Source organism: Ornithodoros turicata, chromosome 1, assembly GCF_037126465.1.
Source record: "Ornithodoros turicata isolate Travis chromosome 1, ASM3712646v1, whole genome shotgun sequence".
NCBI lineage: Eukaryota > Metazoa > Arthropoda > Arachnida > Ixodida > Argasidae > Ornithodoros > Ornithodoros turicata.
The window spans coordinates 201,152,269-201,174,110 of record NC_088201.1 but is presented as its reverse complement, the minus strand read 5'-3'; the positions used below and the strand labels follow the sequence as shown (position 1 = coordinate 201,174,110).

The window sequence follows — 21,842 nt, the reverse complement described above, 5'->3', positions numbered from 1 at the left end:
TCGAATTGTTTTGGTGAGCAAAACGGGGAACCGTTTTGTGCCATGTCAGCGTTTGAGACAGTTGATTATCCAAAAGACGCGTAATTCGATAATCGAGAAGCCGTTCTCACACTCAGACACTTAGGTCTCCAAAGCCAAAAATAAAGCTGTTGTTGTTGTTTGACACTCAGAAGAACCTTCAATTTTACTCTTACTACATTTTACTCTTGCTACATTTTAATCTACGTTTTTGCTCTTACTACGCGACATATGGGGATAAATATGCGTTAGTATCAGGATAAGTTTACGATGGGTGAAATAACAGTCAACTACTGACCCTTAAGAGAAGAGTAAAAAAAGGTTAGATTCCCCCCCCCCCTCTTTAATATCCGCCACGGTGTCTATCCGTATAGCGCCAGCGTAGAGGATAAGAGTAAAAAACCGCACCGTTTTTTTTGCCCTTAATATCCGATGTTGTTTCCGAGAGTGTAGACATTAAGGTTATTGAGAGACATCTGCTAGACCTGCCAGTCGTCCAAATTTAGACGTCGATTAGACATTTATTATCCCACCTTTGGCTACATGGGGTTGAGGTTGCTCGACTTTAGATGTTGGGAAGTCCATAGCCGCGAGAACTTGGAAGTCATGGATTGTTCGAATGGGAAGTCGGCAACATGAGATGGACATAACATACCAAAGGACGAGGTCAAGCACCGGAGTTCTAGAAATTTACCGTCGTCCGCCACAGTTCTTCAGCAGACTACGAAAGTATACTACTTTTTCTGCAAAAGCAGAAGCCACGCTACAATCGAATGTGACACAGATATGCCACTACAAGCCAGGAAAAACCTGGTGTGCTCAGCGAGAGGTGTTTCCGACCAAATTACCAAACAAAGGCCTGTTACGGCAAGATGCAGGAAATGCGGAGGTCGACATACAATACGTCATGTGCGATCTCGGCTTTCATAGGGTCAACTGAAATTCAAATGAGACAACCACCAGCGCTCTGGTAAACTTGGAATGTAGTGACATTTGCGAGAAGCCTGCGGTGTTACTTCCCACGGTCATGGTGTGGTGTGACGGAGAAGCTCACCGTGGAGAAACGAGAGTGCTTCTTGACAGTGGAAGCCAGCGATCCTTCGTCTGCACTGGTCTTTCAAGGAGACTGGGGTGCAAGGTAGTTGGAAAAGAACAACTGACTTTCTGGAGCTTTTGGCGGACATCAAGCGCAGACAAATTTAGTGCGGGTAATCGTCCGACTGGAGACGACGGCAAGTTGCTAAAAATTTAAGCCCTTGAGATGCAGGCGATTTGTTACCAGGTAACTCCAAGTGTGGTGGGTGAAAGGTTGTTGCAACTCGGTTGCAAGGTGGGGGACTTATCGGGTGACGGAGGTCCAGTCAGCGTCGGTTTTCTGATTGGATGCGAACACTATTGCACCGCGAGAACGACTTGGTCGAGAAAATTTGAAGGAAAGCTACGAGCCATTGAAACGATGATTTGATAGCTGTACAGGGTCCAATTCAAGGATCTGAGCACAATGAAGAGTGTTCTTAAGCTATTGCCTTAAAGTCCACGGTCCGAGCACTTCCGACCTAGTGACAAAGTCCTGGACGCTGGAATCTGTAGGGGTAAGTGATGACAGAAAGACTGATCTCACTGAAGGTGGTGCTGTAGTAGAATTCTCGAGCAGAGTGTAAAACACAGCGATGGGTGGTACAAAGTAGCCGTACCGTGGAAATCACACGTCAACATCGCAAACAATAAAGGCGTGACCAACGAAGTGATCCACCACCTGACGAGAAAGCTACTGAAAGTACCACGTTGGCTTGAAGCATATGATATGATCATCCTACAGTGCTTCGTCAACGGCATAGCCGACATAGTGGACGGGAAGGCTGACACGACAAATTTCGCATACCATATGCCCCATCAAGCAGTAGTGCGAGAATCAAGCAGCACAACAAAACTTGGAGTGGTGTTTGACGCATAGTCACACGCCTCAGGATCATTGTGTTTGGAAAAACTGGTGCTTAGAAATCGGAGAGTTACGAGAAATAAAGGTACTTCGCTACATCTGCGAAGGTGTACAACACCCGCCATACGTCTAAGTACCACATGTTCTTGCGGATGCAAGCACAGAATGCACGAGAAAGCACAGCATCAACTATTCCCATTAGCAAATCCAGGATTGCTCCGCTGAAGTCGTTGACGCTGGCTAGATTGGAGCTGGTGGCATGTCTTTTGTCATCTAGGTTGTATCCATATTTATGGAGACATCTAAGGATTACCTTTGAAGAGGTACACTTTTGGTCCGGCTCTACTATCGCCATACATTGAACTAAAGGTGAAGTCAACAGATGGAAAGCGTTTGTGAAGAATCGGGTGTTTGAAGTTCAGAGACATACAATCGATCTCGTTGGCGTCACTGTCCAGGGAGAGGGAACCTAGGAGTGTTACTGACCAAAGGGATTACAGCCGCCCGACTGGTTTCTGGCTCCCTTTGGTGGACTGGACCAGAATGGCTGCGTAAGCCTCCAGACAACTGGCCCCACAAGATGGTCGAAGACCCACAGATTGAGGAATGTGATGTGAGGAAGAGTGTCGACGTCCTTCAAACAATAACGACGGAGACACCGAGTGAGGCATGGAAGCATACAGCAGCAGATTTAGACTGCTGGGAGCAGGATTACGTGAGTAATCTTCGACGGAACAATCAAGCGTCTGGCCCACTTGCTGCTGAAGAGGTCGAAGAAGCTGAGAAGTATTGAGGGGTAATTATGTCCAAGAAGAACCCTTCTCAACCAAGATCAAGTGCGTAAACGCAGGGAGGAAACTGCCAACGAACTCCCCGCTGCGAACTCTGTCGTTATTCATGGACTCTGATGGTATTTTAAGGATCCCCGGACGACTGCAGCTGCTCGGAAAACCGTTCGATAAAACAGCACCCTATTGTGCTCCCGAACAGTCATAATCTCTCGAAGTCGTTGGTGTGGTGATGTCATCGGCAAGTGCTGAACAGGGGTGGGAGAAATACATTAATTCAGCTGAGAGACAGATATTGGGTAGTTGGTGCACCACAGTTGATAAACAAAGCAATCAAACACTGCATCACATGCCAGCGCTTTAATGCTCGTCCAGCGGAAGAACCTCTACCTCACCTGCCAAAGGACAGAATTACGCGGCCATGCCTTTTGAGGTTACAGGATTGGACTTTTGAGGACCACTACTCGTGAAAGGCAAACGCACTCTGTAAGTCTCATATTGCTCTGTTTACCTGCGGAGTAACTTGAGCAATCCACCTCGAGTTGGTGAACGTTATGTTCACAGACGAGTTTTTGTTGGCCTTCAGAAGATTTGTGTCAGGGCGCGGTGTACCAGGAATTGCCTACAGCGACAATACGCTATCTTTCAAGAGAGCCAACAAAAACCTCGGACTTCTGTGGGAGATTATTTGTAATTCTGCAGTACAGGATTACATTGCCAACCGAATGATCCAGTGGAAATTCATGGTGGAAAGAGCACCCTGGTGTGGTGGCTTCTACGAATATGCGATCCACTAAGATGACACTAAAGAAATCACTGGGATCCAATTGCTTACCAGGGGAAGAACTCGCAACATACCTGTGTGAGATAGAGGCAGTTATTAACAACTCGAGGCCTCTAACGCACCTTCACGAAGGACCACAGAGACCGGAACCACATTGCCCTGGACATTTTTTAAGAAGCAGAATAATGGCTTTACTGCCGAAGTTGAACAAAATACAGAAGCCGACACTGAAGATTTTTGTTTAAGTTTAATTTGTACAAGCTTTCGCGTGGAGGTCCACGCTTCCTCAGGTACGTACCTGAGGAAGCGTGGACCTCCACGCGAAAGCTTGTACAAATTAAACTTAAACAAAAATCTTCAGTGTCGGCTTCTGTATTTTGTTTATGTGATCTACAGGACTTGACTCCCCTCTTCGTATACGCATCTGCCGAAGTTGACTGAGAGATAAACACAAAATATTTCTCATGCCCATCTACGCAAGTGTTGGATTGATAGGCAAATAATTATAGCCATCTTCTGGAGAAGGTGGTCCAAAGAATATTTGGCCGAACTCAAAATGCAGTCGGACAGAAAAGGCAAGCCAAATGCAATTGAAGAAGGTCTTGCTACAGGAAGCTATGCACGCTCAGACTGCCACGCGGTGTTACCCTAACGGGACCTATCCAGTTGCTGTTTCTCTTGGGGATGACTCCGCCATTATGGGGAGAGAGAATTTGTTGGAAATGAAAGATTGGAGTACGAGGAAGATGAAACGAGGAAGGAAATGACTTTGTGGTGAGACTTTTTTTTTTTTTTTTGTGGTGGTGGTGGTTGTGTTGAGGATGTGTGGCTCTTCTGGACTGAACAGGAGGTAGATAAAGCTGTATTTGTCCCTTCTATGTTGTTCCAGCCTCAGAACATCAGTTCTTTCAAAGGTATGTTGTTCTTTTGACTTTCAATTATCGGTCGTCTCCGTTGCGTAACGAACCTTAACCACAACGAGAGGTGACACCGGTGTCTTCACCATTCAAACTTCCTGTGCGCACGAAAATTAGTGTTTCTTCTTTTTTTTTTTCTTCAGTTAGGAACGACGTGTCGTGAAATTAGCGTACTTAGCGAGTACCATTAAAATTATGCAAGTTCACTATTATGTTCTACGTGACTGGTGAAGAGTGGTGATCTAGGGATGCGCAAACAGCGAAACAGCCTTTTTTTTTCAAGGCTGCAGTTAGCACGCTTATGTTTTCGCTACTTCCTAAGCAAGAGTTCAGTGAACAACCACCTGCAACCACCTGTTGAAGGCCACCATGCTAGATTGGGGGGGGGGGGGGGGGGAGGAATCATCGCCTTTAAGATTACGTGCATGTTTGAGGCAGAGACTTGACGACACTTTGTATTCGTAATGACTCACATGTGCTTACACCCTTTCCTACCCCTTCAGCCGTGCTACTTTGCCACACATGATTACTAGGCGAGCACCGCTAGGCTAGGGGCGACGCGAATATTCGTTCTGAACGACGAACCGCTTAAGCCGACGAGCAGCTGAGCTCGTATACCTATACCTTCTGTCATTAGATTATACGTATGGTCCCTGGTTCTCAGATTTCTCCGCAAACATCGGAAAACGTACGCCGGTAAAATTTGAATATGGAATTGATCTGATGTCTGATGTTTTTGTCTGTCTCTTGATTTATCATTGCTTTTGTGGGCTCGAGTAATTGAGAACTGAGGAAGAGGACCATGACTTGGTGACTACTTCAGTTGTTTCCATGGTATCGCGAATATTACCATGCCCCAGTGCGGCAAAGAAGGGTGGCTCTGTTAAACCAAATCCACCGCGCAGCTGTCTTTGCAATCCCGAAGCAACCCGCGAAGAACCCATCCTTGCCTTGAGGTAATTCAACATTGATTCACTAGATAGGCTACTTTATTTAGTGAACCTATTCGACATGAGAACATTTTGGGTCATTTCCGAGGTCTACTCGGAAATGACCCAGGGCCCAGGGTTTTTTTTCTGTAAATCACGGTTTCACTAAAAGTAGACAAGGAAACACAGTTTACGTACCAATTGTCTCGCTGAAGGGGCAGCTTGATGTTGTATCACTTGCAGCATGAGAGGACGCAAGCGAAAGCTGCCTAACGATTATGTACAGGAATACCAGGATTCCAAAGTGTTCACATCGCCAGGAGATATTTGAAGGCATACGTAAATAGAGACTAAAAACTCAGAATCCTCGGACCATAGTAAAGTCGATAATATCTTCCTATTATACCAAAAAAATAAACACCGAAAATACGGAACCCTATGACAACAGATTAGTCACATAGAAACATCAAACCGCTACCCTGCTTTCTCACAGACCGGCATTCATCGACACGGATATTCATAATGGCATTCGAGTTCAAAACTAGGAGACAGTTTAGAACAGGAAACATCCTCAGGCCATTCAATTACATGCTACAGATTACTTAGGGCACTAACAATGGATTGTCATAAGCAAAAATATATTTCCAGGTACATATTCCAATGATTGTCGTTCGTACTGCTGACAGTTGCGACGCAATACACAAAAGACGAGACAGACGATGTCGCACCGTCTGTCTCGTCTTTTGTGTATTGCGTCGCAACTGTCAGCAGTATGTATCAACCTGCCCGGTCCTTGTTACATTGTCGTTCGTCTTTCGGCTTGAAAAATTCGACATTCGCGCGATCTAGTTAATTAATGATGAACTAGTTTTATGCTCTTGACGGCACGTTCCGGTTCCGTCTGTTCATTTTTCATCTCCTGTCTCTCACCCGCGACCTATGCGGGTGTCAGCACCAGACAGAACCGCGCCACGCATGCAGCGCATGTTTCCATGCGGTGGTGTAGAACGTGAACAGTTGGCACTTCAGCTTGTGTTTCGGCCTCAGAACAACTGCTCTCAAAAACGAGACTGTTTTCACGTCGCCGTCGTGGTAACAGTTGTGGCTCTGCAAACGCTTCTAACGTCCATACCTCAAAGAGCCGAAACTGGAAGACAAAAACAAAGAGAAAAGCGACAACACCGATAAGGTCTCAATTGAGACGTTGTCTTGGTTGTCGCTTTTTGTCTCCCAGTCTCGGGTCTCGGTTACGGATCTATATCACCACGTGGTTGCTAACACTGCGCAGACAAACATTACGTGTAACATCACGGTACCATTATTATTTGGTTGCTAACTCTGTCCTCTCGTTATGGCTTCTAACATGGCAACGTAATTAAGAAAAGTATACAGACGAGCCGTGGACACCATCTCCTACATTGGTGGGGCTTCGGAACGTATTTAGCTAGTGAGATTCCACGAAAACAGGTGTGGCAAAGGTGGGTTACACCGAGACTCACCTTGAGAACGTTCACGATCGCACGATCTGTACTGCTCCAGTCAGCGTCAATCTCCGCCGCCAAGACACCACTTAATGTCGCCCCAACCTTATACATTGCATCCATCGCATTTTGCTTGGCCAGGTTTGTTGATGATTGAGTAATACGTCTGCAAGAACGTCGCAGCTGTTACACGAAAGCTGATGTCCCCATCTGGGCTTGTTTGGTCATGCCTAAGATCCATTTATTCCAGGCTTCCGCAACAGGGGTGATACTCCCTTAATATGGGTGCAGTTACAATTTTGACGACCCACAGAGCAGCGGGCGACATTCGTCCACTCTCTCGGCAGGGAACCATGGAAAGAATGCTGCAAAGACACAGGACCCCGTGCGCTTGCCCACTAGCTCTGCTGCACAAGGGAAGCCTGGCCAACTTTTTTTGTACTGTGTTATATAGACCTCCTTGCTGTTAATTGTGATGCTAATGATGAGGACGGTGTCCTGATGGCGTACTCTTAGCAATGCCTCGATGGTTTACTGAATTTTCTACATTGCTAAAAGCATTTTCGATTAGGCATTCTACATGGGCATTGGTTGTCACTGTAATTTTTGTTCGAGCTTTAATTATTCAAAAACTTTGCCTGAGTTTTTCCAGTCACTAGTTGTAGACTTTTCTGAGAGAAAGAAATGTATGTAGCATTCGGGATAGGACGCAGATGTCATGTTCTGTTCTCCTCCCGATAAGGGAGGTACCTATGTGGGTATATCTCGGATTTGCCTGAATGAAGTAGCATTTACTACGTATATGTGCCCTACGCTTTTCGGTGTGCTTTATGAAAGAAGCATTTCTTGGCTAAGGCTAACGCAGACAGATCAGGATCAGTGACTGTGCTGTTCTTGACCCTTTGTATACGCTCCGCAAGCCCGCGAGTTTAGTGCGCATAACGTCACTGTGACGTTTCTAGGACGCTCCCGATTGGCCGAAGGAACCATGTGCGCGCTTCAAGAAGGTAAACAAAGGCACATTCGATGCACGGAGTGCCCCTGGGAGGGCCAAAACAGCTCTGGTTTCTGTATTAGATGTCCCACTTTTCGTTGGGAATGATCTTGGTTTACCGACGAAAGACAAACGAAAGGTTAACGCAATATATTTGCTGAAGTTTCAACTATTCGGCTCTCGCTTAAGTTCGCTCGTGCGAGCACCCTGCAAACATTTTCCCCATTTTGTTCAAATTACGGTCTCACGGAGTTGACAGCTGTCTAGGGGAACAGCGAGTGTCCTCGTAGACATGGAAAATTCAGTCACATGGCAGCTGCAATGGTCTAAACTACCGTGAACGACAGGACGACGACAACCGTGCCTCAGCACGCGTACGAACTTCCGTCTTCCACTGTGAAGCAACTGGAACCTGGTGCAGTTGCACCCGAACAGACAATGATCATGCTCGTTCCTGGTTCGTTCCACTGTTATTAGACGGTAGAACTACTATGAGACCACTAAAAACAGCACATTAAACTGTGACCTGCCGCGGCGCTCTTCGTCACTGTCACGAAAGCAGAGCATTGGGAGTGCGCCGTGTTTGAACACTTTCTGTAGTCAACTTAAATCACTGCACAACACACACGCACACAAACACTCCCCCGGTCGTAGAATGTCGTTTGAACCCGACAGCAGCAGCAACCGTTAATCGCGTTCTCCCACCGTCAGCGAATCCGTGTGCGCTTTGGAAATAAATAAGTGACACTACATCCAAATGCGACGAAGTACAGTCATAAATGCAGCAGGTGTTTAACACCGTATCACTTAGCAAAGCGGAAAACACACAAAACGTATGGCGGGTTCCCTGATGTTTACCTTTCTCTGGTTCGCACGTGGAGGCGACAGGGGCCTTGGCGAATGGGAGCGCGGCACGCCGCCGCGCACGTCATTTTACACCCTCGCCCTCTTCTGCTGCGCAGAAACGTACTTGCGGAGCGTATATTCCAGCCTCAGAACAGTAGACATTTTCCGGGTGTGCATATTCGCGTGCGCGGCTGCTTGCAGGCGGCCGCGTTACATGGCATGAACTAATCTGATTCAAGGTTACGTGCACGTTCCCCACTGCGCTCATAATACCATAATGCGCTTTCACTCTTTCTGGCTCGCGGTTCTCGCGACGGTCGACATTCCACCGCTAGGGACGACGGGGACGGGGGGTCCCCGAAATCCACCATTAAGAATAAACGTATAAGAATAAAACATTCAAGAATAATCCGCTTAAAAAATACACGGTTAAAAATATATATCTTAAAATAAACCGCTTACTATCCCCGCTTAGAGATCACCGTTTAATAATCCACCATTAAAAATAAACTGTTTCAAAATCCCCTCACCATCTAGCACGGAGGCGAACTGATTGCAATTTACGCCGGGTTATATAATGTTATGTTAGGTTAGTTTAGTTTGGTTTCGGTTAGTTTGGGATAGTTTAGGCTAGTTTGGTCCTGTGAGGTTAGGTTAAGCCCCTTGCTTGCAGTTCACCTTAATTTGGGCTATACCACATGACTCTGGATTTGGGGGGATTCTGAAACGATTTATTTTTAACGATATATTCTTAACCGTGGATTCTTTAGCGTTTATATTTAAACGGGGATATGTCTGCGATTATTTTTGTGCGTTTATTTTTAAGCGTATATTCTGGGAGATATATTTTTAACAGTGGGTACTTACGCGTTTATTTTTGAAAGATTATTTTTAATGGTTTCAAACGGGATACACCCACGGGGACATGGAAATGGCCCATTACTTCCCATCGTGAAACGATGCACGTTCCGGTGCTGCCTGCTCAGTGGTCTGCCGCTTTGCGACGGACCCCTGGGTCACTTGCTCCGACAGTCTGGCCTTGCAGGGATACGACATGAAACTGCAGGACGCAGCAAATAGTTAAACTCACGAAAACGAAAAGTCCATTCCCAATTGCGTACGGTTCGACGCCCTCAAACTTCTTATCAATTTGTTGAATCCCTTCGCTCTTCCACCAGCATACGTGATTCCGGTTGTTGTAGCTCGTACAACGACGAACAGAATGTCACACTGGGCTGGTATCCAGTCTTTTAAATCAGTCAAGACGCTGCACATGATGAAATCATGCTTGGGAGCTGAAAAAGAGCATAACACAAATTAACATTCGCTCGTCAGGATTCGAAAACCAGATCTGAAATGTTCACTCCTCGCCCGCACAGTGCAGTGCAACCAGAATGATTGATGATATATTCTGACTGATAATAAGGATGGGGAGGAAGGAGAAGGAGGGAACAGCATGGCCGCGAGTAACGATATTAACTGAACAAACTGATGGAAGACGCGGCAGTTGGCGCGTTGGTCACATTTTTAGCTGCATCTCGGCGTTATGAACACACTTTGACTATCATGGAAAGCCTGACCACAAGTACACAGCGCACAGGTTAGGTTGTCACTTGCTTAAACTGGCAGTGCGACGGGCACCGCAAACTATATTCGCAAGAAACGGCTCCACTCGCTTTTTCAGTACATCTAGGGGACCGTGTACTATTTTCGCCCCGATTTTACGTGAACAGTGTGGGTCTAAAACCAATAACGGATAGCTTCCAATGCGCCCATGAAACATGTACAGCTATCACTGTTCTCCAAAGCAGAACACGGAAGTTATGTGGGAAGAAAAACAACGCAACTAATAGAGCGACATTTCCCAGATTAATGTAGCGAAATATGCGATAAACGCCATTGCTGTGTTTTGCAACATAAGCGCCATAACGTCACTTCGTCTTGTCGTGCATTACAAACCGTGGGAAAAATGACAATATCGGTGGTGGTGTCGGTTTGTTTATATCCCCCTTTTTAAATCACACTGTTCGCAATGATGCAGTCTTGAACAATCCCACTTGCGAAAGTTTGTGGGTAGAGATAGACAAATGTTCTTTCTCAAGTGCACTTAAAAACATTGTTATCGGTGTCATTTACCGCCCTCCTTCTGGGTCTTTTTACGAATTTATATCTGCTCTAGCACAATCATTAGATTTCCTATCTCGCGAAAATAAATCTATACTGCTTGTAGGAGACTTTAACATTAATATTCTCGATGAACAAAATCCTGTTTGCCTCTCATTTATGACTTGTCTTAGTATTTTTGGTTATGACTGTCCTATTAAATCACCTACAAGAGTAACTTCCACTTCTTCGACTTTGCTCGATCATACATGGCTAAGTAACTGCGAGTTGTCCCACGCTGATGTTTTTGAAGTGGACATTTCGGATCATTACCCTGTAGCCGCTGTATTGATGCTCCAACATCAGACGAACGTTAGACATACTAAAACCATTCGTTTCAATGCTGATAACTTTGTTAAATGTGTTGAAAGTGTCAACTGGGCTTCTATTCTCAGGTCTTCAAGCATTAATATTGCTTACGAACAATTTTCCCATTGTATTACTACGGCTATTATAGCAAATACTGTGGTATGTGTGTCCTGAAACAAATATGCCAGCCCGGTGTCCCCTTGGATCACACACAGTATTTTCAAATGCATAAAAAAGAAACATAATCTCGGAAAAATGTTAAAAAGCAGCCTTTAATCCAGCGCTGAGATCTAAGTACGCACTATATTCACGTTATCTTGAACATCACAGAAGGAGGCAAGCGAGCTGGTGTGCAGATGTAGAAGGTAACATTTTCCTTGAGCTTGAGGAAGGACGAGGCAACAAGACAGGACGAGGCCCAGACCAGCAATAACAATTTTTATTGCTAGGCGAGAAGAAGTAGGTCACAAAGCGAAGGGGCCAAAATCACTGAAGGCTGACTAATACAACGGGAAGTGTGGGCGATAGTAGAAGCTTCCAAAACGAGACGAGAAGCCTCATCTGTGATAACATGTACAATTGTTGTTGGGAGCATGAAGCCACGCAACCGTCACAGGATGAGACATGCTTAACAATTAACGAGGAAAAACCGCTCTTTTTAACATTTGAAACATGCTCTTTGAGGCGTTCATTAATGCATCTCTTCGTTTGCAGCACTCTCGTCTCGGAACCTGACCCGTATTGTTCTGCTCAGAGGAGACCGCCGTTCAATTCTGCGACGTCTAGTGACACCCCTGGCTTCCCGCCAACGGACAACCGACATTCTTCCCCCCTCTACGTTGAACAGAGTTGATCCCACGCTCGCTTTCCGCATGCCACGAAACACATCTCGTCAGGAGGCTGCATTAATCCACCGCATGCGCCTCGATGTGGCCTTTACAGCTCAGTGGCGTTACCGCTTGAGACAAATTGATTCTCCCACCTGCTGCCACTGTGGTGCTCTTGAGGATCTGGAGCACATTCTTCTTCATTGCCCTCACTACGAACCTTCCCGAACCACACTCTCCGAGTCTCTTCGTCAGCTGGACTCTCGCCCTTTCTCCCTACCGAAATTGCTTGGTCCCTGGCCCAATCCAGCCCAGCAACGCTCTGCGCTCAAAGCTCTTCTGACATTTCTGGACACCATCGGACTTCGATCGTTATTGTAAAGGGGCTCGTTATTTTATTCCCCCCATTCCACCAAGCAATGCGGTAGAGTATCGCCTGTTGCGATGAAACTCCCCACTCTCCAAAAGCCGAACATAAAGTTGTTTTTCTCTTCGTTTGCCCCAAATAAAAGACACCGCAACTGAAAGGAATGCTACAAGGGACAAAAGGCTGAGTATGTCGAGTGCTGCAAATGCCACGTTGACCCGGACGAAGGAAGGTGGTGAGAGAGGAGAGCTTATTCTTGGCAGTGGAGGTGACGCGGCCACCCCCTGTAGTGCATGGGAAATGTTGTGGATAAATGAGAGTACAACTACCTTATTCCGCACCATGGTTGCAGGAGGAGTAGATGGCTGAGGCACAAGTAAGGAAAAAAGGTGCTTAAGCTTAAGAAAGGTGCGGAAACTAATCTTTGAAGTTGCTTTCCTAAAGACTCAGCGACCGTATGGTGATATGACTTCCGGATGGCTACCGGGATGAGGGACTTAACAACAGCATTCTTTACATCCTTTGCATGGCAATTGCCAGCCGACAAAACAGATTTAGGATCCAGCCTCCGATATTGCCAACGTAAACCACCGGAAGAACTAATGGTAACGCCTAAAAACCGCAAGGACCCATTAGTCGGCGTCTCGATAATGAAGGTTAACTCCGAGCAGTCTTTTTGTAGTAGAGGAAGAAGGGTATCAAAGGACGTTGGGTCAGCAGCTAAAATAATAATATCATCAATATAATGCCTTACTAGGGAGGGTTGCGGTTGAAGGGCGGCCCAAGAAGATAAACAGGTATCTAAAGCAGTGAGATAAATTTCACTCAGTTTTGGTGCGATAGACGATCCAATACACACACCCTTAGACTGGATGAAGTTGGTTCCATTAAAGCAAACAACCGTGGAAGACAGGTACAAGGAAACCAACTCCAGGAAGGAAGAAATAGGAATTCCAGCATTTGTTTGAAAGGCTATGACGTTGTGTTCCACCACCGATTTTAGCCGGGATAAAAGAATGGCACTGTACAAAGAAAAATATAAATCCTTTATGTCTAAGGACATAAGTGACAACTTTGCTCCATGAAACTCAGAAAGTTCCTGAAGAAAAGCATAAGAATTTCTTATAGAGAGTGAATCAGGAAGAAAAATGCATTTCAGAGAGTTTTGGATATACGAAGAAACCACTTTTTGCCAAGAGCTATTTTCATTAACCACAACTCTCAACGGATGAGAAGGTTTATGACCCTTCACTAAGAACTTGACCGAGAACGTATCCAACTTAGTACCAGAGATAACGTTAATCGTGGATTGGCGAAAATTGTGTTTTCGTAATAACCTTATCACTTTGCATTTGCTGGTCCCATTGTTATTGCTGCTCTGAGCCCCGTCCTGTTTTGTTGCTGTTCATCCTCGTCCTTCCTCAAGCTCAAGGAAAATGTTGCCTTCTTCTCATGTTATCTGTCGCGGGTATTGAATCACGCAAAGATAACTACCACACGTTATTATTATATTACCATTATTATATTATATTATTTATTATATTATTACATATTATTATTATATTATATTAGCACGTCATTACCATGCCCAAATCGCGTCATGCTCATCCGTTATAGATAAATAGAAGGTGGTAAATAAATTTCTTAACGGGAACGCCAGCAATACACGTATAGACAAAGTGATGTATATTAATACCACACTCCAATGTCCATATGATATTTCTGCTGCTTTCAACGACTTTTTTGGTACATGCCTTAACCATGATACAGACGACATACCATTTGCTCCAATGTCATGTCGTCTTCCGCAGTCTTTTTTTCTTAGACCGACAACGCCAAGTGAAGTGGATGAGGTCATATCATCGCTGGGTAATACATCACCAGGGAATGATAACAAAGCCGTATCGAAATTAAAACTTGTTAAGGCTGTCGTATCACCTGTGTTATCCCACATTGTAAATCTCTCATTTAACCAAGGGGAATTTCCTGAGTCGCTGAAACGCGCGATCATTGTGGCAGTATATAAAAAGGGCGATCCTCTGGTTGTCAACAATTATCGTGCGATTTCTATTCTTCCAGTAGTAGACAAAGTTATTGAAAGATTATTGCAGAAGCGGCTGGTGAGCTACCTAGACAAATTTAAAGTTGTATGTACTAACCAGTTCGGCTTTCGCAGTGGATACTCAATAGAAACAGCTCTTTTAACATTTACATAACGCATCAACCAGTCAATTGATCAGTTGGGTATAGCTCTTTCTCTTTTCATTGACTTTTCTGAGGCTTTTGATTGTGTCAACCATAAAATTCTTTGTAAACTAGCTAGATATGGGATCACTGGACCTGCACTTAGCGTAATCAAATATTATCTCGTGGACCGGTCTCATATTGTTAGGTGCCAGGAAGCTCTCTCTCAACCTTCACTGTCTAACATTGGCGTGCCACAGGGGTCCATATTAGGTCCACTCCTCTTACTTTATATAAATGATCTTCCTGAGCACATCAAAATTTCAGAAGCATTTCTATATGCAGACGACACGACTATACTGTTAACTGGCAATGATATTAATAATCTTTCGTTGAAATTAGAGGAAGACATTAATAATCTAGTTTACTGGTGCCGTACAGGTTGGGACAAAAGTTTACGAAACACGCGAGCAGTATATTTTTTCCTCGGGACGGCACCCTAGCGGTGGTCGGAAGCGGGAGAGCTCACTGGTTCGGAGGGGTGGCGGTAGGCCGCCGTGCTGGAAGTGACGTACTGCGGCAGTTTTGGTATTGAGCGTGTTGGGAAAATTGAGTGCTATTCATCTGTCTCGCAAGGAAGCATGTTGCAGATGCTAGGGAGCTCTCTGTTGTAGATATAATAAGGAGAACAGATAATGCAGGTTCACAATCAGCTTTTATTGCAATATAAGATAAAAAGGTCGGGCGCACTTGCCGAACAGAAAAAAAAAAACAGTGAAAGGAAAACGGCAAAGCCAGGGCTACCCTTTTACCAAAGGAGTAGTATTTTGCGCTTTCTACCGCAATGATATCAGCCATCCGTCGTGGCAGCGACTCATATAGGCGATGAATGAGGCTGATATCGCTCTGAAGATCTGACCATTCGGCTAATACCATTTCTCACATTGAGTCCTTTCTTCGGATTGGCCTCTGCTGACTCATCATACGGTACTTGAGGATACCCCAGATGTTTTGTTATATTTTAAGGCTTCTCGAGACAAGACGAGCTGAGGGAAGCAAAGTAGTCTTGGGTACCCTGGACCTGTGGATAGAGCAGAGTTGAACCGCCCATCTGGGCGCACGAGTGGTCCGAGTCGCTGATAGCTCGGGCAACCCCACAGAGCCATGTTTGCCGCCTGGACACTGGATAGCACGCCTTACACGTACTGGGGCATGAACCTTTGCGACAAAATAGTCAGTCTTACAAAAACAGGTAAAGTTATCTATAAGAGTAAATAACCTGGCAGTGTATACCTGGTTGCTCAAGCAACCCCGTATATAGTAACGCCTCTTCAATGGGTCAGGACTCCACTAGTGCGACAAGTGCCGCGAACTTGGATTACGTTGTTCTTTTATAAAATTCCAAGATAGAGGATGAGAAGGTTTTAGGGAGAGCCTATTAACTAAAATGGGTCAGGTATCTTGTCTTCAATAGTAATCTCTAGTCTGCATCGTAGTACAGCACCTTGATTATCACATACCGGCGTAACCTCAAGGAATTCTTGGCTGCGTCTCAGTTTCAAATTATTATCATGTGATACCTGCGAAAAGCTGAAAAGATGAAACAGAGCCGGTCCCAGGCACATTTTAAAATGAGTCAAAGGGAAAGTATCACAAGGATCAGCATCGAAAAGAGGCGGGAGATTATCGGACTCTCCCAGGCTGGAGTGTCCCAGCGCACCATGGCTCAGCGAATCGGCTGTTTATCTTCGGTCAACCGCAAGGTTCAAGCATACAGAGACGACAATCGAAATGAAGATGCTCCCCGCAGCGGTAGGCCATCGTCGACCACGGCCGAAGATGACATAACCATTATAGGAGCCACCATCCTTTTTCGACGGCGGTGGATATAAAACGGGAGCTCGGCCTGAGCGTGTCTGCAAAGACTGTAAAGCGACGACTCGAGTTTCTGGGTCTGGAGTGTGGCGTCGCCGTGCAGAAGCCGCTGCTCACTGCGGATCACACAGCAGCTAGATTACAGTTCGCCATTCGACACCAGCACGGGGACGTTGCAGGATGAGGAAACGTCGTGTTTAGTGACGAAGCGGCGTTTAGCACTCGATGGTCACAAACAAGACGCGTGTGGCGGCCTCTGAAATCCAGGTATATAATCTTTCATTACTCTCATAGAGAACTTAGCCTCTTTTCGTAACACTGTCTATTTTGTCACAAAGGTACATGCCCCAGTACGTGTGCCGGGTGCTATCCAGTGGACGCCAGACCGTTACCGCATGGGGCTGCCTGTCCTACCAGGGGCTCGGGCCACTTGTGCGACTTGATGGGCGCTTCAACTCTGCGTTCTACAGTGAAGTCATCGAGAGCTTCCTGCCTCCGTACGTGCTTGACGGACTGTTCCCCAACGGCTGTTTTCTTTATCAGCACGACGGCAGCTCTATTCACATGTACAAGAAAACCCAGGACCACCTGGAGAACTTGTGTATCCAGCAGCTCCCCTGGCCTGCGAAAAGCCCGGATTTAAACATAATAGAAAATATTTGTGGCATCCTCAAGTACCGCATGATGAGTCAGTGCACACCCATCAGAAGCAAGGACACACTGCGGGAAACAGTATTAGCGGAATGGACAGCTCTCCGGAGTGATATCGGCCTCATTAACCGCCTCTACGAGTCTCTGCCACGACGGATGGCTGCAGTGATTGCGGCAGATGGCGCCGTAACAAAATATTAGTCCGTTGTAAACTGGGTAACCCTGGCTTTGCCGTTCTTCTGTTCCTTTTTTTTCTGTTCGGAAATTTAGTGCACTCAGTTTTCTTTTCATTTTGCAATAAAAGCTAATTGTGAACTGAAAATCACCCTGGATTATCAATACTTCTTATCACATCTACAGCAGAGAGCTCTCTAGCATCTGCAACATGTTTCCTTGCGAGACAGATGAAGAGCACTAAATTTTCCCAACACACTCAATAACAAAACTGCCGCAGTACGTCGCTTCCAGCACGGCGGCCTACAGCCACCCCTCCGAACGAGTGAGCTCTCCCGCTTCCGACAGCCGCTAGGGTGTCGTCCCGAGGAAAAAATACGCCGCTTGCATGTTCCGTAAACTTTTGTCCCAACCTGTACTAATGATTACATTTGAACGCGAGCAAAACATTGAGCATGATTTTCCACTCGCATAAAAGTAATGTTAATGCGCCCACATCTTTATCCATCTTGGGAAGTCCGTTGCAATTTCGGCAACAAACTAAATTCTTAGGAGTCGTATTCGACAGCCATCTTCGCTTTACGTCCCATATTAACGATATCACTCGCAGGAGTTCATACGATATCAGCGTACTCGTAAAAACCCGACATTACTTCCCGTCGTCTATTCTGCTTAACTTATATTATGCTTTCATACACTCCCATCTGACGTACTATGCTTCTGTGTGGGGTTTAACTCACGAAACTCATCTTCGTGCTCTTCAGGTAATTCAAAACCGAGCTATAAGAATCATATTTCGGTTACCGTTACTCGTTCATGCCCCATATCACGAAATTCGTATTCCTACAATTCATGACATAATATCTTATAGTATACTAAGCTTGACCTACCGTATATTACAACTTAACCTTACTTTGACAAAAATAAATTTTCTTCACCTTGGTTCAAACCGGCGTACGAGGGCAGAAGCAGGTGGTCTGTTGACCTTACCTACGGCAAATACAAACTATGGGAGGCACTCGTTTCTGGTCCGTGCAGTTTGCGAGCGGAACAACTAACACGCGACGTAGCCTGCATTCGATCTTATCCGCTATTTAGAAATAAACTGAAGCATGTGTCATTTCGTAATGCATCTCGTTTGTAACCATCTTCGTTTTTATGCATCATTTATCTCCTTTCCGCTTGCTTTTTTTTTTGCGCGCGCCTATGACTGATTACATTATCATTGTGCTCTGTTATAATACCTTCATTTTGCTATTGATGAGGAACCTTTAACCGGGAGCACTCCCTCTGGCTCCTCTATGTTTATAGTCATCTATGTATATTCATTTGCTTTGGCAAAATAAGTAAATGTCAAAATGTCAAATTAAAAAAAAAAAACCGTGTCCCCCCACTACTTCCTGATGTCCTCTCTCCTTCTGTCCACGTTGTTACGTCGCTCATAGCCACAGTTCCTTCCCGGCGCTAACGTGGAATTAAAACAAACAAACAAAGGATATCATCCGAATAGATCGGAAATCTAAGTCTCGCGTTGGGTGTCGTGGTGAAGGTGTAATCCGGACATAAAATGTTCGGGCATTGGCCAAGTAGGAGTAAAAACCTTACGACTTTACGTGGGCTATGTAAAGTTGCGGAATAGATGGTGCCTTGAAGCCAGCTACCAAGGGTGGTTGGTCGTTTCGAAGTGTTTTCCATTTTTCCTACAACCAGCGAAAGGAATAGTGCCTATCACATTCAATTTAATCCATGCATATTGACCTAATGATCCAGGTATTTAAAACAGGGAGCCATAGTCTTCCCAACTACTGCCTCGCCTTGCAACGCGGTCTCGTCGTTTATACAACATCCACTTCGTACTTCTGTCCACGCTTTTTCACTTTTCGAAGGCGTGACTTCTCGTGTTGTACTGGTCAAATCCAGATCACCTTGATGATGTCAGTTTTCAGGCGCCAAAACTCTCAATAGGCCATTCGCAAAAGTTCCAGAAAGCAGCGCGCGCCCGGGGAGGGCATGCCGGGAAATGTTGTGCAAATCGACAGCGACGGTGCATGCACCAGTCGAACACTTTGGTGGCGCTGTTGTGCCTTCTGACGTTATTTGTTTCTAAACAACGACAGGTCTATTACGAAGAAAAACTCTCTAAACGTTCTGCACACGAAGCGGCTCGTAGAAACGCGCGCGACGACGCTCTCGTGCAACAGCTGGAACGCAAATGGGGATTAACCAACTCAATGACCTCATTCCCCTACGCTCCGAGTCGTTTGTGGGAAGTAGTGGTAATAAATGCACGCCATTGTTCAATGTACATCTCGCAGTCGCGCGTTGCCTACCCAGGCAAAAATCTGGACTGGTTCCAGAATGGTTCCAGTTGAATCTGGACTGGTCCCAGTTGAATGTGGATGGTACCGGAATGGTTCCAGTTGAATCTTGATGGTCCCAGCTGGATTCGCAAGTGGGGTGGCTGGTTCCACATTGGTGAAATCAGTGGTACCATTCAGGCCTCAAATGGTTCCAGAACTTACAGTGGGAGCCTCATGGGTACCATTTTGTTCCCACTATGGTCAATTGAACCACTTGAGATTCCAAGCTGGGCAGCTTCCCCCTTTGAGATCCGTTCGGGGAAGAAGAGTCCACTCTTGCCATATACTCTTCTGTTTTTTAGCCATTTTTTGATGTATTTTAGCACACGTATGATATATATATTTATTGTTTTTTATCCGTCTACGTCTTCGATAAAATATATGCTGTAACTTCGATTCGTGCGAATATTCTCATCTAAAGGCAAATGTCATAAAAGGTACCAGCAAAATGCCAAAAGACACAATCAAAAGATGACACACTCCGCCAAATAATTAGAAGAACTAAAAACAAAGAGGTAATTGCACGGGCTGACCCAAAGCAGATGCAATAATTATGAGGGCGCCCCAGTGCGGCGGGAGGCTTTCAATTCAAATTCGAACGGCGGGCCGCGGGAGGGCGAGAGGGAGCAGAGAAAGCGTCAGGCGTCAGTTCGAACTTGGACGCGTCGTTGCAAGGTCGCTTTTCTCTTCGGTTGCCGTGGCAGAGATCGGGCATCTCCTGTGCACTATTTACATGTTTTAGTGCGTTTTCTAAGACAACGTGATGACAATGAGTCATGTGAAACATATTGGCGATATCTCGGTGAAGTTTCGACGCAAGGAAGACACGGCGTCCGCAGAAGAACCGGACGATGAAACGCCGAACTGACTGGACTGCACCGAACGCTTGTTCCGATGTTAAGAGATATAAGTGCTAACCGTGGTGCTTCGATTACTACTGATCATATGTTTTATTTCAGGAGCTAGAGGAACCTGAGAAACATGGTTAAGACGAGTATAAAGATTAGGATCGTTTGGTGAAGAGGAATAGGGTACATATCACGACCTACATGGAGGTGTCATCTTCTCTGGGAAAATACACGTGTGAGGTGGTCAACAAAACGCCATACTCCCTGTTGTCCGTGAGTGCATCGCAAATTCAACACAGGCACATGCCTCATCAAGACGCAGTGAGTGATACCCGTGTGCGACTTAGTACGTGAAAGATGTACCGATTATTTCTTTATTCTTAGTGTATGCTCATAGCAGAATAAACAATATTTACTTGAACAGTATGAGCTTTTCTACGCATTACTTTCGGTCATGCATTCAGTGGCCCCATCTGCTAAGTGGTCGGATCCGAGACCCCTTAGCCAGAGGGGACCACTGGATAAATTCCATTGGTTCCACTTCAAGTGGCACCACCGCGAAACTGGTTCCACTTTTAACTGGTCCCAGCCAGTGAATGGTTCTACATCCCAAGTGGTTCCTGTCCAATAATCCGCTTCGAAGTGGTCCCACTCCAGATTTTTGCCTGGGTATGATGCAACCCGTACCATCCTGTACGATGTCAAGCAACAGCTTTGTGCTTCTTCGGGCGTCTTTTTTATCTCAGGGTCATTCCATCCTAAACGTCTCAGAGGTCACGCTCGACCCTCGTCGATTTTGTTATAAAAAATCATACGAACTTATTACGAATGTGCCAAAACACATCTGCCAGCTAGCTGGCAGAACAACATCACTCTGTTTCCGTTCCAGTCTCTCTAGTTCCATGACTGCGCTTTTGAGAACGAGTTAGAAATTTTGATTGCAGTTACGAGCACCAGAAATGGCAGTGGATGGTGTGTCATTAGTGCAGTCGTTTGACTATGGGGACCCTACTTAACACGCGCCCACTGTTGCACTGTACGACCTCATATGTTTAAAAACAGAGAGATCAATATCCAGTGAGAAAGAAACATTGAAAATTAATATGATGCAACAAAGTTGTGTTAGTCTCAGTGAGGGTCTCGTGTACAAAAGTATACTGAATTGGTGTCGAGTGCACCGTCAGCATGGTTATATGGTAGAGTCGCCTACGTTCAGGAATGGAGCTCTGTGCTAATGATATTTCTTTCAATACCTGGTAGAGGAGAGCTATGGTCATTATCCACTTCTGAAATGTCATGAGAACTACTTGAACTGTATCTCCTTAGCATATCATTGCTCTATTTGTGCAAATAGACTAAAATTCACAATCTGCCAGGAGGTGAGAGCG

The 21,842-nt window shown here is 45.5% G+C and overlaps 1 protein-coding gene across 1 annotated transcript in view; it reads right to left on the bottom strand.

The window, feature by feature from the left end:
* LOC135375397 (uncharacterized) overlaps positions 1-21,842 on the bottom strand; it is a 504,420-nt gene that overhangs the window by 66,646 nt on the left and 415,932 nt on the right. The window contains exons 14-15 of the mRNA XM_064608122.1: positions 9,787-9,991; positions 6,875-7,022 (exon numbers count right to left, since the gene is read on the bottom strand). Coding sequence (XP_064464192.1) covers positions 6,875-7,022; positions 9,787-9,991 — 353 coding nt within the window. The remainder of the gene's footprint in view (positions 1-6,874; positions 7,023-9,786; positions 9,992-21,842) is intronic.